Here is a 17846-nt window from a genome sequence, read left to right as displayed (position 1 = left end):
AAAATTGTTGCTATTTTGTTATGCCATTCTGTGTGATCTGGCAAAAGCAGACTAGGCTTCTTCAGCTTCTTTGTAGAGGCAGTATTTGCTGTCTGTTGCTGTCTACTCAAGTCAGGCTTTGTATGCATTTGTTCTTAAGGCTTGGTCTTGTGCAGCCAGAATTAACTGCACTGTCTCTGTTCAACTTTCCTGCTCTTAGCCATTGCCAGGACTTGTTGCTATCTGCTTTGCATGCAAGTTTTATTTGTGTACTAGCCTTGTAATACTTTGCCTTTGTTATCTGTTTGTAACAATGTGAAGTCACAGCTGCCAGTTCTTTAGCTGGGTTGGCCTTCATCTACATTGAGTCCCTTCCAAGAACTTAGAATGTCATAATGTATCACTGTTGTATATGTGCAGATCCAAGCAGTGTGTCCTTCTGCAACTGACAGATGAAAATTTTGAAAATGTGCAAATTTTATAAGTATCATCCAAGATTTTTTGGTATGGCAAGTATGTCAATAACTACTGGAATTGCCAGGGCCAGTTTATACCATAATTTTTCAGCTTCAATTTTCAGATCTTGAAAAGATATTTTGTGATCTTCTCCAATTCTTTCTCTTCTATTCCACATCCACATTTTCTTCTTTCCATCACAGTTAAATCTGGTGTGTTAGGGGAAAAAAAAGAAGACATCAGTTTGGATTTTGAAATCCCACAATATTTTAACCTACTCATTCTCAACTACTTTTTCTACTCTGTGTTCCCATCAATAATTCATTACTGGCACGTGATAATTTTTACATATGTTCCAGTGAAACATTCTGTCAACTGTGTTATATAGCTGTTTATAATCAGTTTGTGCAATCTTCTTGCACAAGCTGAGTATATGATCTGTTTCTTCTGCCTCTTTGCACACTGCACAATCTGCAGTGAATCATTTCCCATTCTGGCCTTGCTTGGATTAGTACAAATAGTTTGCTCTTGAGCAGCCAAAAACAAGATTTCAATTGCAAACCATCCATATAAAAGAAAGGTGAGATTTTATTAGCATTTTTTTGGTAGCCAAGATTTGTTTTTGTTTTTTTAAATCAATGACAAAGAAGGGTGATAATGAATCACTCTGGAAGATGCCTCTCCTAAAGTTGACAAACCCTTTTTTTTGTTCCAACAATTCTGTCTTCCATGGTTTCATTATTTTTTCCATAAATATTCTAATGTTTGAATTGACAGCAGTTTCCAAACATTTGATGATCCAGCTATGTGGCAATGTATCAAATGTGATTTTATGGTCAGTGCAGAGCAAAAGCCAGTTAAACTGGGTTTTTGTGCTTTTTGTAATTCTCCAAAACCATTTTATTCATCAGAAGTAGATCATTTGTACCTATGCTTTTTCTTTTATTTCTTTTCTATTCTACTTGAAATAAGTTATTTTCTCCTAAATTATATTGGATGTTGCCTGCTATTATGCCTATGAGTAATTTAAATATTGAAGGCAAGCATGTTATTGGCCTACCATTTCCCGTTATGTCCCTTTTGCCAGGTCTTTTTTGAATCAGATAAGTTTTGCCAGTTATTAACCACTTGTTGATGTTTCCTTTATACAAGACTTCATTATGTTATTTAGCTGTAATTGAATGTAAGCTACTCAGATATTTGGGGCAAAAGCAATGCAATTAATCATATCCAGAAGATATCCAGTTTTAAATCCTTTTCACTAGATTTTTAACCATTTTTGCTATTATTATTAGGTCTTCCATTTGATTTTTACTAAATTTATCTTCACATTTTTTTTATCTATCTAGCATTTTTATTATAGTCTTTTTGAGTTTCACACAGATCCTTTCAAAACTGGATTGTTATCTTTTTTCTTTGGTTTTCCATTTTCAGAATTTCTATTGCCACTTATACTTTGGCAGAATCACCTCTGGTCTGATTGAAATAGTTGATTTTGCTTAAATTGGATGATCCATGCCTCATAGCATTCAATTTTCCCTGCTATTGCTGTAATTTCTTGCTTTATGTTTTCCAAAGCTTCTTCAATTTTTCAGGTGCTAAGCCATATTTTTTTTATTAAGCTTGTCTTAATCCTTATATTCTTCAGTTTTGCTCTTTTGTGTTCTTTAAATTACTCGTATCTGATCTTAATTTCTTTATGTTGGCCTCCAGTCTGATCTTCCACTTTGAGACTGAACATGATTTTGGTTTTAGTGTTCTAATTCTGACACCCAGTTCTTCTCTAACCACCTCAGCTGTACGGCTGGCAAGCTGACTGGTCTCTTCGATATATGCTATTTTAATCCTTGCATACACCTTATTCATATCCTTTATTATTGCTGTCAGGTCTTTCAAATCTGGCAGTCTTTGTCTTTCTACTAGTAATTCTGCACGTGTCATATTTTTTTCTTTTAATTCTTATCAGGGTGTCAGTTCAGTTTAGTTCAGTGCTGCCTGTAAGGACTGTGTGGTTACTTCTCCTAAGATATCATTTCCTTTGCATTATCATTTTTTTCCTTTATATTAGCATTGTTCTTATCTGAGTTTCTTCTGCAATCGTATTTTCACAATTTTTCTGAATCTCTTCTGCATCCCTGAATATTTTATTGCTGGTAATAAATAAATTTGATCTGTTTATTATTGTTCAGTGATATTTGAGTCTGAATAAATGTGGTTCTTCTGGCTTAGGTGGTGACTGATCCAGTATAAGATTCTTTTCTGTTTTCTTGCCATATTAAATGGGCTGATTGATACACTTAGTCTGGTTTTTCCATTAAGACCTGCATGGCATGGGTGACCCTTCTAGTGGAATATTCTACCGCCAACATAGCTCTCAATCTTATCACAGCATCACAAGCCCCCTCCCTTATTGTTGTGTTAAAGAGGGAAATAGTACGATCTTCTGGAACATATCTGATGTATCCTTTCAGCTGTCATAAAGCATGCAATTACTGAATTTGTATAGAGATATAAGAATACTGCTAACAATTTAAAATCTAAAACACATACAGCCTAAAATATTTACTGATGTCTTAGAGACAGCCTGCACTCCAAAGCAAAATGTTCTGCTTCTTTTCCTGAACTTCCTAAACCTTTTGGGATAATTCCTACCAGAATGATTGAAGTGATCTTTGTATTTAAACATTCATTTCCAAATATAGGTTTTAGCAAACATTGAGATGTTGGACACACAAGGAGAGAAAGGCTCCATTTATGTGAAGTTCTGGTTTTAATTTTTAAAAACATCACATATTATCTGTTACAGACTGGGGAAATCTGTCTCAGGGTGCATATGAATGTATTATTACAAAGAAACCAATTTATTTTGTGATTTGGACATAAAATCTCTGTTCTGAATTATTTACCAGCATTATAAAAAGCCGGGTTTTTTCTAATTAGCAATGAACTTATGCTCATATAAATGGGTGCCAACAGATTTAAGAGCAAAGTGAAATCAGGTACAAAGCATAACCAGAAGTCATATAAAGCTAAATAAATTAAAATTAACAGAGTTGAGATCTTCAATTCTACTGAAGAATGGCATAAATTCTAGGATTTTGTAGAGCCATTCTCTCAAAGAATGTAAGATTGACAGAGATGTCTAAACATAAAGTGCATGAGCTTAGAAAAAACAGCTTCTAGGATTTTGTTCGAAAGAGCATGATTTTTAAAAAAATAACACAACCATTATTCAATATGGAAGCAGCCTCAATGTATTTAGGGACATGTTTCCCTTTCATTATGGATATTGCAACAAGTTGCTACATGAAATAATAAGCAATTCCTTTTTAATTAAAAAGCAATTCATAAATATTGCTATGAATAAACTAAAAAGAAATATTTTATTTTAGAGATAATTATGTTACTCTTGTAAGCGGATCCCTTTTTTGTAATATATGCAGTTCAGTTGGGATTGAAGATTTTTATCACTGCTTTGGTAAACCTCACTGGTTACTGTTAATTTCAGAAGGTAGTACTGGAGGCTTACCATATTTAACTTAAACTTAAACTTATTTGAAAAGAAAAACTCCAATGACCCCTAGATAGAAACAAAGATAATCTTTCTGTTGCCAACCAATGGTCATTCCAATTCTTGCAACCCAGATAAAGTAGTGTTAACAAATGGATTCACAGTATTTCACAATACAGCTGTCAAGCACAGGAAATCAAGAGTCCAGGCAGTTCAAATGAATATATAGGTGGTGTAATGTATTGGGCTTGCTTGTAACACCACATGGTAATGGCTGGAAGGCTGTTTAAGCTGGGAGCTAGCTAACGGCTCCCAGCACCTCAGACAACCCATCTCCAGCGCTGCTATTGGTTGCCCCTAGGCGGCAATGGGTTGCTTCAAACCTATTGGCTGCCGCCTAGGGGCCAAGGTATAAATTGCTGCTAGTTCAGATCCTGCAAGCAATAAACCATGTTCTTTGCTGAACTCACTCGCCTCATCTTCATTCGTGTGCAACGAACACAGTACACAATAGGTGTATTGCAAGCTTAAGCTCTACAAGAATCTTAACTACTAACAGTCAAAGCAAATTGATAGTAGATAAGAGTCAACAGAATTCAAGGTGGACTTAGATCTCTTGTAGGTACAAAGGGTCTTGAGGCTGGTGATGCATTTGACCCCTCCCTCTTCCTTGGGCTCAGCCTGGTCATCTCCTACAACAGCCTTCCAAAGCACGGCAGGCTTCTAGTGACTTGAATATATTCTGTGTGAATTGTTACACATAATATGATAAAGATTCTAGCCAATTAGTTTGTATACCTAGTTTAAGCATCATTTTATCCTTACGTAAAGCAGAGGTCAAAAAATGATCCCTCTGTGTGTGCATGTATGCTTGTGTGTGATCCTTGCAAATGAAAATATTATATATCAATATTATATAAATATATTTATTAAAAAGGGCACAAGCTGGTAATTTGAGCACAAAGAATAATCCAGGGAGGTTTCTTTAGCAAAATATAAACAACCTGTTCTTAAATGAAACAGAAAAGCTACCAATAGTTAAAGAACAATTCATCAAGCAATAATGTAGGACAGGAGATGGGGTCAAAGAATATCATAAAGAAAAGAGGGGAAAAGATCAGCTGGTAAAGTAACAGAAAGTAAATCTTTCATGATTTGTCAAATGCCATCTCCAAGACAGGGATAAATTCAATTGCAAGTAGTGCCATCCAATATTTGCTATAAATATTGAATTTTCTTCAAAGAATCTTATTCCTCTTCAGCTTTCCTTCATTCTCTCAAGCCGAATTTTCCCATAATTTTCAGATGCTATTTTATTTCCAGCCTTAGCATTCTAGTTGCCAGGAATTAGTCTATCTATTTAAGTGCTTGTGGGCAAGGTTTGCATGCCATCACAGAATTAATTTCTATTCCCTCAGCATGTGTAGTTAGAGTATAGATATGGATTACTGTCATTTTTATTTCCTTGTCTTTGACTCAAAGTGAGATCTTGCTATCATTTTTTATTGTAACCTAAACAAATATCAATAATAATGACAGCTACTCCAGGACCACTCTCATTTTTCTTGTTTACCATGGATATATTGTTCCTCTGATGAGAAGTGATGCATTCCAGTCCATTTCAATTGACTGATCCCCAGAAAGCCAATGTTCAATCCTGACATTTTTACTTGGACACCATCAAGTTGCCTTGATTCGTGGTTCTGACATTCCATGTAAAGAATATGTAAGGGTCTATATATTTTTGCAGCCCTGAATTTTTCTTTTGGGAAAATAAAATGCTGCAAAGGAGAGCTCTGCTCTCAAATATAATCTTTTATTTCCAAGAATGTTTCTGGACCCCAAAGTCCCCAAAATGTCCTAGAAAGTAAAAAGTAATGAAGAACTGCAGTTCAGATTTTTGTTTGGAAGGGAAAACACAGAAAACATCTTGAAATGCTAGAAATAGTATGACTATCTGAATGGCTTGCTTACTGATAAATGGGACTAGTCACATTAATGCAGCTTTCTTAAAAGATTTGAAAAACAGGAACATAATTTATGGGAAGGAATACTTATGAATAAATATGCAGTGTAACAGAGAAAACCTGTTTCTTTCCAGGAAGCATGTGATAAGAACCAATATAAAAAGGAGCAGGAAGCAGTCCACCCATCAATAAAAGATGCAAGATCATCAGAGCACAATAAATATGAGCATCCCTTTGCATCTTGGCATCATAAGCAGGTAATACAATGATCAATGCTAGGCAGAAAATAGATCTAGATCTATATAATATACCAAGAAGGATTTGTTTCTCAGAATTTTTAACAATGACAATAAAAATAATTACCTATCACCAACTTATCTAGACATGTTTCAATTAGTTTTAAGTTGGGATTCAGCACCAAGCTAGCCTTGGTTATCCTTACTGATGACCTATTGTAGAGCTGGGATAGAGGTGATGCACCCATCCTGGTGTTTCTTGATCTCTCAGCAGTTTTTGATACCACTGACCACAGTATCCCTATGAACCATCTGCAGGGACACCATTTTATGGTTATTCTCATCCTTCTTTTATGGTTAGCTCCAGTCAGTGTTGGCAAGCGAGCAAAGGTTGTCCCCTAGACCAGGGCTTTTCAACTGGTAGTATGCGTACCACCTGTGGTACTTTGCCATGTGGCAGGTGGTACACGACTGTACTAGAGAAGTGTAGTGGGGGAGGGAAATGAGTCGAAGGGACTCAAGCCTGAAGGAGAAGCAACTGCAGTTGCAGGACTGTCTGGGCTTGGCAGAAGCCCCAAGAGCCGGCAGGGCTCCAGCTGATTGGTGCTTCTGGAAGCAGCTGGGACCTGGAGGTGAATTGAAGAAAAAAAAGGGGGGAGGAGAGGAGAGGCTATAAAAGGAGGTAGTTTGGGCGGGAAAGAGAAAAAAAAGACAATGGGGAAAAGTTTAATCCCTTTAAACCAATGTAATTAATTTTACCCCCTTATCTTCAGTCTGTCTATGACTTTTAGAAGGTTTTCTTTGAAGGTAAACAAGCTTAATTTAAAGCAATAGCTTTTCGCAATTGCCGGAGCCTTTCAGTTGCAACCTTGTGACATGTGACACTCCTGAGGCAGCTTAAAGGGAAAAAACAACAACAGAGTTTATATGTTTCTTTATTTTTGAGCCTTTCTTGCTTTGCATTTGATTCCTGTGTCTTTAAGGGTACAGAGAAGGGATTGTGGGGGGGGGGGTTGTGTTCTTACTACACTGTGGAAAGAGATCAGGAGGGAGAGAGGAAGAAGGGCCGATCAGCTAGCTCAGGGGTCTACAAACTTAGGAACTTTAAGACCTGTGGACTTCAACTCCCAGAATTCCTCAAAAAGCCATGATGGCTGAAGAATTCTGGGAGTTGAAACGTCTTAAAAGTGCCACGTTTGAAGACCCATCAGCTAGCTCATAGTGGTGCATATTAATAAACATGGATAAATTAATCATACATTTATCAGTGCAAAGGGAAAGTGATTCAGCAAAGCAACAGCCACCGAAGAAATTAAAACTGGTACTTTTTTACTTTTTTTCTACAGTTTGTAATATTTTATTAGATTATAGAATAAAATACAAAAATACAAAAGCAAATAATAGGACACAGTGGGGAGGAAAAGGGGGGGAAGTGAGGGGGACGGGGAAAAAGAACAGACTTCCTCTGTTGCAGTAGAAGGAAGCATTAACATTGAACCTGAATCTAATCAGTAAAACCCAAAATCTCCCCCCCCCCCTTTTTTTTTTAGTCATCAAGTTTTTGACACCTTGCTAAGCACTGGTGGTACTCAAATATTTTCATGTCCTAAAAGTGGTACAATCTGTGAAAAGGGTGAAAAGCCCTGCCCTAGACCCTATTATGTGGGGTGACCTTAATATTGTCCCTTCTTGTTTAATGTCTACATGAAGCCATTAGAAGAGGTGTGTGATGTTCAGCATCATCATCAGTATATTGATGATACTCAGCTATATCTTTTGACTTTAGACTGGCAAAATGAGGCTCTTGAGTACTTGAAAACTACACAGGCCTTGTTGTGGAAGAACTGAGTTCGATTCAATCCTACAGAACCTGAGTAGTTGTGGAAATTAGGGACCTCTGAATTGAAGGACTTTCCATCTGTACACTTGGATGGAGAAGCACTTCCCTGCTCAAGAATGATGCACGATCTGGGGGGCTTTTTCAATCATAGCTCAAAAAGAAGTGGCAGCTATGGCCAAGGGAGACTTCCCTCAGCTCCGTTTTCTGGATCCAGAGGCCCTTCAGACACTCAATCATGCCCTAGTTTACCTGAAGGATGAACTACACCAATGTATTCTACATGAAAACATAAATGTTTGAGTGGTGATGACCATGCCTCAATATGACTATGTATATAACACCTCTGTTCTACAAACTGTGCTGGTGGCTGGTCTGTTTGGCTCTCACTCTGTTGCTTTCCATAAAAGCCTTGCAGATCTTGTTCACCCAGGCTTTGCTGTGAGATAGCTGGGACCCTTGAGTGAATTTGCTACTTTTGTTTTCTGTTTATATTGTACTCAGATACCCTCGTTTGGGGTTTGTTCAGTTTTTTTTTTTACTATTTGTAAACTATCCAGAGTTAGTTAAGAGTTGGCAGTATCTGATTTGATTTGAATAAATAAAATTAAGTTTAATTAAGAATGTTTATGATAAATAGAAATGGATTTTTATGTGTATAAACTATGAGCTCCATTCAGCTCAACTAGTTCCTCCGGTCAGAATAATTCTACATGTATTTCTTTGACATTTGACTCCTGTTTTTAAGACTTTACATAGATGCCTACTGATCCCCTGTGTTCCATAGGAGAATAGTGGTAGTGATGGTAATGATTTGCATGACTTCACAATTATGGCTAGACATGATGAACAATGGCCCAGACTGATATACAAGCATAACCAGGTTCTCAATCTTTAGGTATTTTATGATTTTTGCCAATGCAGAGCTTTGTTCAAAAATAAAACACAGCATTTCCTTGTTTTTTTCCAGCTTATTAGTGTAATGTTTATTGTAATGATGCATATAAATAAAATTTTGAGTGTCCTGGCTTGTTAGGTCTGCTACTATACTCCTCAGCCGGCTTCTGGGTTTTCATTGGGGCATTTTCCTCCTTGCTGAAAGGTAAAGACAACCATTTGGTTTCATCCCTTTTATCTGCTGTGGTCTTCAGCTTGGTTGTAACTTCTCCTCTCTGAAGTGGGGCATGCTTGGTCATGGCCTCGGTTGTGGGTTCAAGAAACAGCCCCCTTCTTTTCCAGTGCTCCTCCAGTTCCCAGGCCTCAGCTCTGGCTTTGCAATACTGCATTATATATTTATATTTATATTTATTTGATTTTTATACCGCCCTTCTCCCGAAGGACTCAGGGCGGTGTACAGGGCAATAAATATCAAAAATACAAGATGCAAAAGTTAAAAAAACATTAAATAATTGTGCCCAATGCAATAAATTAGTTAAAATCAATGTTAAAACCCCAAACCCATCAGACCAGGCCGGCTTGTTCAAATAAATAAGTTTTTAGATCACGTCGGAAGGAGCAAAGGTTGGGAGCCATCCGGAGCTCAACCGGTAAGCGGTTCCAAAGGTCTGGCGCGCCCACAAAGAACGCCCTCCCCCTGGGGGTCACCAGTCGACATTCTCTGACCGGTGGCACCCTGAGGATGCCCTCTCTGTGGGAGCGCACTGGACGGAGGGAAGTTGACGCCGGCAGCAGGTGTTCCTGTAGGTAATCCGGACCCATGCCATGTAGGGCTTTATAGGTCATCACCAGCACCTTGAATCTCACCCGGAGGGCAACTGGAAGCCAATGCAGCTCACGGAGCAGAGGTGTAACATGGGAGTATTGGGAGACCCCCAAAAACAACTTGCGCGGCTGCATTCTGCACCAGCTGAAGCCTCCGAGTGGTCCTCAAGGGCAGCCCCATGTAGAGAGCATTGCAGTAGTCTAAACGAGAGGTCACAAGCGCATGAGTGACTGTACGCAAGGCATCCCGGTCCAGATAGGGCCGCAACTGGCGCACTAGGCGAACCTGGGCGAAGGCCCCCCTAGTCACAGCTCCTATATGATCTTCTAAGGAGAGCTGTGAATCTAGGAGGACACCAAAGTTGCGAGCCCTATCTACGGGGGGTAGATAATAAAACTATGGTTTCTAATAAAACTATGTCTTTCTCAGCAAATGGAGCCAAGGATCATTTCTATTTAGGAATTTAAACTGTGGCAGAACTGAGAATTGTGTGCCAAAATTCCTAAGTTCAACTTTTCCCTCCTTTGACCACCTCCCATTACCCACCCCCATACAACCAATCATGATCCGGCAGGATGTTTTCATAACTGACAATCCGAGCACAAGTTGGTATGCAGCTGATATGCCGGATGACCTTGATGCAGCTCTTCAAAAGATACAGCACTTACTTTCGTTTTTCCCCTTACCCTCCCCACAGTTCATAATATAGCGAGCTACAAGCAAGCATAAGGGCGCAGCTGACATTGTACTTAACTGTAAGAGAGAGAGAGAGGCAGAGATGGGGAGGAGTCAAGAAAGGAATCAATTTAGAGCAGAGATCTTCAAACTTGGCAGCTTTAAGACTTGTGGACCTTAACTCCCATAATTCCTCAGCTAGCTTGGCTGGCTGAGGAATTCTGGGAGTTGCCGGCCACGAGTCTTAAAGCTGTCAAATTTGCAGACCCCTGATTTAGAGTCTCTATGCAGTTAAAAGAGAACAAAGTCCAATCCCCCTTGAATGCTGTTGAACCTTATCTATTTTGACTTAGGTGCAAATGTTAGTTTGAGAAAATTTGTGTGCATATACTTGAGCAATAAATCAGTAATTTTGAACTCTTTGGGTGTGGTCTAGGTTCTTTGAGCCTGATATTAACCTACATGACATTTTAAACAATTTGGTTTATAAAATAAAGTTTGTATAATTGAGGTTTATTTATTTATTTATTTAATTTATATACCGCCCTTCTCTCAAGAGACTCAGGGCGGTTAACAGGGCAATTACGGTATATTGTTCTCTATCCTTGAAATACCTGTCACTCTATATTGTTATTAATAATTATAACAATAAATAGAATGTACTGTAACTAACACTATCACTACAGTATATAAAAAATCACTATGTAAGTTTACTGCAATAGCTGTAGGTGTCCATAAAAATCTGAGTTCCATGTTGGATCATATTCATAATGGTGATGTTACATTTTTTTTACTTCCCAGAATAGACATGGCAGAAGTTTGGATATTCAAGATCGGCCTAAGGGCCCAAAGGATTGTAAAGAACCAGCTGCATCATCTATGTTCCGGAGACATACTGATCCAGCACAACAGTTACAGGTACTGTACAGCCATCTTTTTTTCTGAGAGAGAATTTAGATTGATAGGTAATACAACTCAACTTTGATTTTTTAAAAATAGATAAATTTAATTTTTCTATGTATGTCACTGGGAAGAGAAAAATGACATTAATCAAAATGGAAAGCTTAGGGGAAGCTCTCAGGAACTTCCAAAATGGCTAAGAAAAAGCAATACGTAATGTGGTGGGAGCTATTTAATAATATCAATGTTGAAATAATTTAAATAATTGAAGGGTATGCATTTTGATTATATTATTTTAATTCATTTCAAATGTAAATAAAGTCAAACTTATAGTCTTGATCCCACACACTATCTTTTAGTGCAACCTAGCAGAGCTCTTAAATATTAAGCACAGCTTTCAACCCAGAAATAGCTGGGCATCTGTAATCATGGCCTTTGGTTTATAATGTAATACGGTACCTATGAATACCAATAAGCCTAGACGCAGCTCTGTGGTTTCTGTCAATTAACTCTGTTAATTAGAACAAGTGCTCATATACAGATAGCTCTTGACTTCCAAAACTTCATTTAGTGACCATTTGAGGTTACAACAGCACTAAAAAAGTGACTTATGACCATTTTTCACACTTATGACTGTGGCAGCATCCCCATGGTCATGTGATTAAAATTTGGATGCTTGGCAACTGGTTCATATTTATAATGGTTGCAGTATCCCTTGGTTATGTGATCACTTTTTGTGATCTTTTGACCAGCAAATGGAGAAGCCAGATTCTCTTAGCAATTATGTTACTAACTTAACAGCTGCAGTGATTCACTTAACAACTGTGGCAAGAAAGGTTGTAAAATGGGGCAAAACTCACTTAACAAATGTCTCACTTAGCAATAGAAATTTTGAGCTCAATTATGGTCATAAGTTGAGGACTATCTGTAGTCATAAGTGTCCTGATAACAAATCTATTAGTTATTCTCCTTCTCCATCTAAAAATGATGGAAAACATCATTCCGGCAGCTATGACAATGTGATTGAAGCTCTACCTGTTTTTTATTGTGTGCTGTGATATCTTTTAGCACAATCTGTGGATCCCTCTGCTGGAATTCTTTTGTAAAGTCTTCTTAGTTTTTGTTTTTTAAAAAAAATCTACATATCTATAGGCTTTGTATCCTTAAGTGCCAGTCCACCTTCCTAAGAGAAGCCTTGCAACTGACATATTTTAAAGCAATGTGCCAATCTATTATAATCATTATATAATCATCATCATCATCATCAAAGAGTCAACACAAAAGGAATACATCAGAAGAGTCTGCAAAATACTAAAATCAAAGCTGAATGGTGGAAATATAATTAAAGCCATTAATACATGAGCAGTCCCAGTGATACGTTACCCATCTGGAATTATCAACTGGACATTGTCTGAATTGGAACACCTAGACCAGAAACCGTGTAAACTTTTGAACATGCACCATGCTCTATATCCACGAAGTGACATCGACAGATTATACCTGCCAAGAAGAATAGGGGGCAGAGGGCTACTGCAAATCCACCAAACTGTAGAAGAAGAAAAACGAAGTTTGAATGACTATGTGAATCAAAATACAGAAAAATTGCTGCAGGCTGTGAAAACAGAGCATTATCAAAATAACAGAAACAAAGGCAGAATATAAGGAAAAATGGCTGGATGATAGATTAAATAGATGGAAAACCAAAGCTTTGCATGGACAACATTTGAAAAACATTGAAGGAAAATATGATAACAACTTGACATGGGCATGGCTTAAGATGGGAACCATCAAGAAAAACAGAAGGCTTAATACTGGCTGCTCAAGAACAAGCACTACGAACTAATGCCATGAAAGCGAAGATACAAAAATCTACTGACAATCCAAATTGCCGATTTTGCAACAACAAAGCTGAAACTGTTTCACATTTAATATGTGAATGCAGCAAAATCGCGCAAACTGATTACAAAACTAGACATGACCGATTTGCTAAACTAATCCACTGGGCATTGTGTAAAAAATACGACTTACCTGTGTCTGAAAAGTCATGGGAACATAGGGTGAAAAAAGTTGTCGAGAATGAGAAGGTGAAGATCTTGTGGGACTTCCGAATACAGACAGATCACCATTTGGAACACAACACGCCAGATATCGCAGTCATAGAGAACCGAAGCGTACAGTTGATTGATATCGCTGTACCAGGAGATGCCAGAGTCGAAGAAAAAGAACTGGAAAAAAATTACAAAATACCGCGACCTGGCCATCAAAACTGCGTGATTATGGATGAAACGCGTAACAGTGATACCCATTGTCATCGGGGCACTGGGAACTATGTCCAAAAACTTTACAAAATACATCAAGAAATTGCAGATTCCTGCAATAACTCCAGCAAAGCTACAAAAAACTGCGCTGCTTGGAACACCTTACATTTTAAGGAGATACCTGGTTGATACCTAGGATGCTGGCAGCAACCCGTGTCAACCATTAATGCCAGTCAGTTTGAGTGTTCAGTTGACTGAGTTTCATGTTTTATGAATAATAATAATAATAATAATAATAATAATAATAATAATAATAATAATAATAATAAAGTTGGAAGGTACCTTGGAGGTCATCTAGTCGGACAAATGGCTGTCCAGTCTCTTCATAAAAACTTCCTGTGTTGGAGCATTCACAGCTTCTGGAGGCAGGTTGTTCCACTGGTTAATTGTTAATTGTTCTAACTGACAGGAAGTTTCTCCTTAGTTCTAGGTTGCTTCTCTCCTTGATTAGTTTCCATCCGTTCCTTCTTGTTCTGCCTTCGGGCACTTTGGAGAATAACTTGACTCCCTCTTCTTTGTGGCAGCCCCTGAGATTTTGGAACATTGCTATCATGTCCCCCCTCGTCTTTCTCTTGATTAAACTAGACATACCCAATTCCAGCAGCTCTTCCTTCTTTATGAGAGTGTGGGTATGGAAAGGAATGAAGCCAGATGTCAATGCTGCTAACATCGAATGTTATTGCTTGACAAGAGATGAACAAGTAGCCATTTCATATGTTAAACCTGTGTATTGCTTTAAGACGTGTATTGTTTTAGTTTAAGGTTAGAAGGGGGAATGAGTAGGATTGCACTTTTCAAGGCCATTTTTCTCCCTAAAGAAGATAAGGCTTTGGCGGTCTTCTAAGGGAAGGGGAACTGATTCTTTAAATTAATTGGAGAATATAATTAATGACAAAATTAGAAAGGTGGAGAATTGTGTTTTAATATATTGTGCAAAGGGTGGAGATTTCAGATTCCAGCTTCTTTGAGCAAGCATTTGCCGGTGTGTTAGGCCAATAAAGGACTTTTAAGGTAAACAATGCCTCAGAGTCACTTGAAAAGCCCATACGTCAGAAACTTGACACCAGACACACAGAAAGCTAAGAAATGAAATACAGTATTGTTTAATATTATGTCAGCTTAATGCAAAATGTAATTACAATTATTCTAGTGACTGTGTTTATGTACATAATAACCAAGCATTTATATACTTCTATTAAAGCTATATTAATAAATTTAAATTATTGAAACCTCTGCTCTTATACTGTCTTATCTGAACTGCTATTTTTTTCTTTCTCTCCACACTTGTTTAACCACAGCATGGCCCAAGCATTTTTTTTCTTGCCTAGCCTGACTTGTTACTACCATATTCCAGAATCTATTTCTTTTTCCTTAACCCACTCTTGCCTAGCATTAGAACTATACTGTCTCATTCCACCTCAATTAATCTGCTCTGGATTTTTCTATATTTTTTTCCTTCAAAGTCTTCATGCTAGCTTACAGATAATTCTAAAGAGTTTAAACTTTTTTCTTTTTCTGTAACTGCCTGTGTTCTCAAAATTATAAGGGCACTCTGGTATGGTCATCAGAAATTAGAGAAATTAGAAATATTGAACAAAAAACAGGCAGCTGGTTATGGAAATAATCTGAGGTCCACATCTTTTTTTTTTAAGGGAAAACATTGGGGGGGGGGAATGAACAGTTTATGAGGTGGATAAGATACAACATCTCTCCATTACAAGAAAAGTTAGGTCATGATTTGGTGATAACAAATTTCACTATAATCTCTAAGATTTGTATTTGTGGCTGATGCATTTCTTTCTTTTTATTGCTAGAGGCCAAAATGGGTCCGTGCCTTGTATGATTTTGAGGCGGCAGAGGGCGATGAGCTAGGATTCTGCACTGGAGATGTCATAGAAGTTCTCGACAATTCTGATGAACATTGGTGGAAAGGCTGTTTACGTGGGACGCTTGGTCTATTTCCCACCAACTATGTGCAGCCAATTAACTAGTAAATTGTCATTGTTTCTGATGGGGGGGGTTAATAAGAATGTGCCATCGTATAAATAGCAGATATCTTAAAATGTCTGGTTAATGTTCATAGCACCACAGTCCTGACATTAATTACTGTTCAAACACACTGCCTCCTTTGCACCTCACATGTTCAGGAAACACTGAGCTATAGACAGCTTTGATTGGTTTGAAGCATTATAGCAGAAAACTCCTTTTTGGAGCACTGTTTCAACTATTAAATTCACTCAGTACTTTTAAAATTTAGAAAGTAGATTAAAGTATATAGGTAGTCCTCAACTTACAACCATAATTGAGCCTAAAATTTCTATTGCTAAGGAAGACAGTTGTTAAGTGAGTTTTGCCCCATTTTATGACCCTTCTTGCCACAGTGATTAAGTGAATCACTGCAGTTGTTAACTTAGAACCAGTTGCCAAGGGGCTAAATTTTGATCATGTGACGGTGGGGATGCTGCAATGGTCATAAATGTGAAGAACAATCATAAGTCACTTTTTTTCAGTGTCACTGTAACTTTAAACAGTCACTAAATGAACTGTTGTAAGTCAAGGGCCACCTACATTTAATTTTTTTAAAAAAGGCAAAGAAAACAAAATCCAAGAAAATTATTTAAATAATATTCAGTTTGTTGATCTCTACACCTATTATTTCTATTCAGTTTTCTGGAGAAATTGGATTCAGCCCACTTGAGAAAAATACAGTCTAAGTGCTCTTTCTATCTTGGTTTGAGTTGTCTTTCCATACTCTGATTCCCTATTTTTTGTAAGATTATAAATTTCTAGTAAGAAAGCTTACAAAATTGCTCTGATTGTTCTTCCAAGTATTGTAAAATATGCATTTCACTGAACAAATATACAAGAATATTAACATTTACCCTGGAACTGGAGCAAAGGTTTCATTTTAGAGTAAACTTTTACTTCCTGATACATGGAAAGAACAAGCAAGAGTTGAAGAATTTGAATTGTGGCCACTATGCTAACAATGCCTCTTACCATCACATAGCTCCATATGAGTCACAGGGCAAATCCGTAAACATGTCTCAGCTTTATACCTGATAGCAATAACTTCCTTCAAAGAATATTGGAAATTCAATTATGATAAATATTCTATTATTTGTAAATTTCCCTAATAGAGAAAACAATCTATCCAAGGTTCCTCCTGTTCCCTTCCAAGTGAAATCAAGAACATATGACAAGAAAAATATTTATCAGTAATTATATTTGCATCAACTGCTTGTGTCAATTTTTTTTTACTATTATACATTTATTAATTTGTTGTAGTACCTGAACAAGTTTTCCAAGGCTGCTAAGAGATACTCCAGCGGAAGGTGTATAAAGAATGGAGTGGGTTTATGGAAAAATAGTATATAATAAAATAAAGTGTTTAGCAAACTAGGTTCCAAAAATATACCACCTTGGTTCACATTAGCCTTGTTTGGGTATGATGATTTTAAAATGAGTAGCATGACAGGGCTACATATTCTAATTGTATCACCTATGTCAGAGGTGTCAAACTGGCGGCCACGGGCTGGATGCATCATGCACAGGCCACACCCACCCTGGCTGTGCAAAGGCAAAAAACGTTGCAATACGTCACACTACATCACATGACGTGATCAAGTTTGACACCCATGACCTATGTAGTGTTAGCCTACTTACAGTAGCCACAATCCATCCGACTTAAGGTTTCTTCCTGACCTCCTCCTCCCCCTATATACACGCAACCATCTTTTGAACAGATCCTGGATTCTGTCCTTCTAGTACAAAATGCCATATTTTGTTTTTTTCTTAAAAAAAAACAAAACCTTAATGTGCAAGGAAATATATTTACCACTGCTATAGCAAAATCTGGGTGGAAAATTTTCTGGTATTGTTGAAACCTTCCACTTGCATTTACCATGCCCAGTGAAAATGTCTCCCAGAATTTGCGCACAGTTATATCCACATTCATATTTCTCAAAAAGATCTTGGAGTAAACCTTGTAACTCAACTTTACACAAGCATTATATATGCTTACTTTACAGTAATTCTGATTTCTATTTTAACTAGCTGTTAAAATAATTCTGTAGAAATAGATAACTAGTTGTTGTTGTTAGTTGCAAAGTCATGTCCAACTCATCGTGATCCCATGGACAGCGTTCTTCCAGGTCTTCCTGTCCTCTACCATCTTCTGGAGTCCATTTAAGCTCACGCCTACTGCTTCAGTGACTCCATCCAGCCACCTCATTCTCTAGATA

The 17846-nt window shown here is 37.5% G+C and overlaps 1 protein-coding gene across 1 annotated transcript in view; it reads left to right on the top strand.

Annotated features, from left to right (window-relative positions):
* GRAP2 (GRB2 related adaptor protein 2) overlaps nt 1-16345 on the top strand; it is a 49569-nt gene extending 33224 nt beyond the window's left edge. Inside the window, exons 5-7 of the mRNA XM_083365786.1 lie at nt 6048-6170; nt 11186-11302; nt 15417-16345. Coding sequence (XP_083221912.1) covers nt 6048-6170; nt 11186-11302; nt 15417-15593 — 417 coding nt within the window. The 3' untranslated portion in view covers nt 15594-16345. The remainder of the gene's footprint in view (nt 1-6047; nt 6171-11185; nt 11303-15416) is intronic.
* Nucleotides 16346-17846: the final 1501 nt, after the last annotated feature.

This window comes from Vipera ursinii (genome assembly GCF_947247035.1).
Source record: "Vipera ursinii genome assembly, chromosome: 6".
NCBI lineage: Eukaryota > Metazoa > Chordata > Lepidosauria > Squamata > Viperidae > Vipera > Vipera ursinii.
This window is presented reverse-complemented; position numbering and strand designations above follow the sequence as displayed.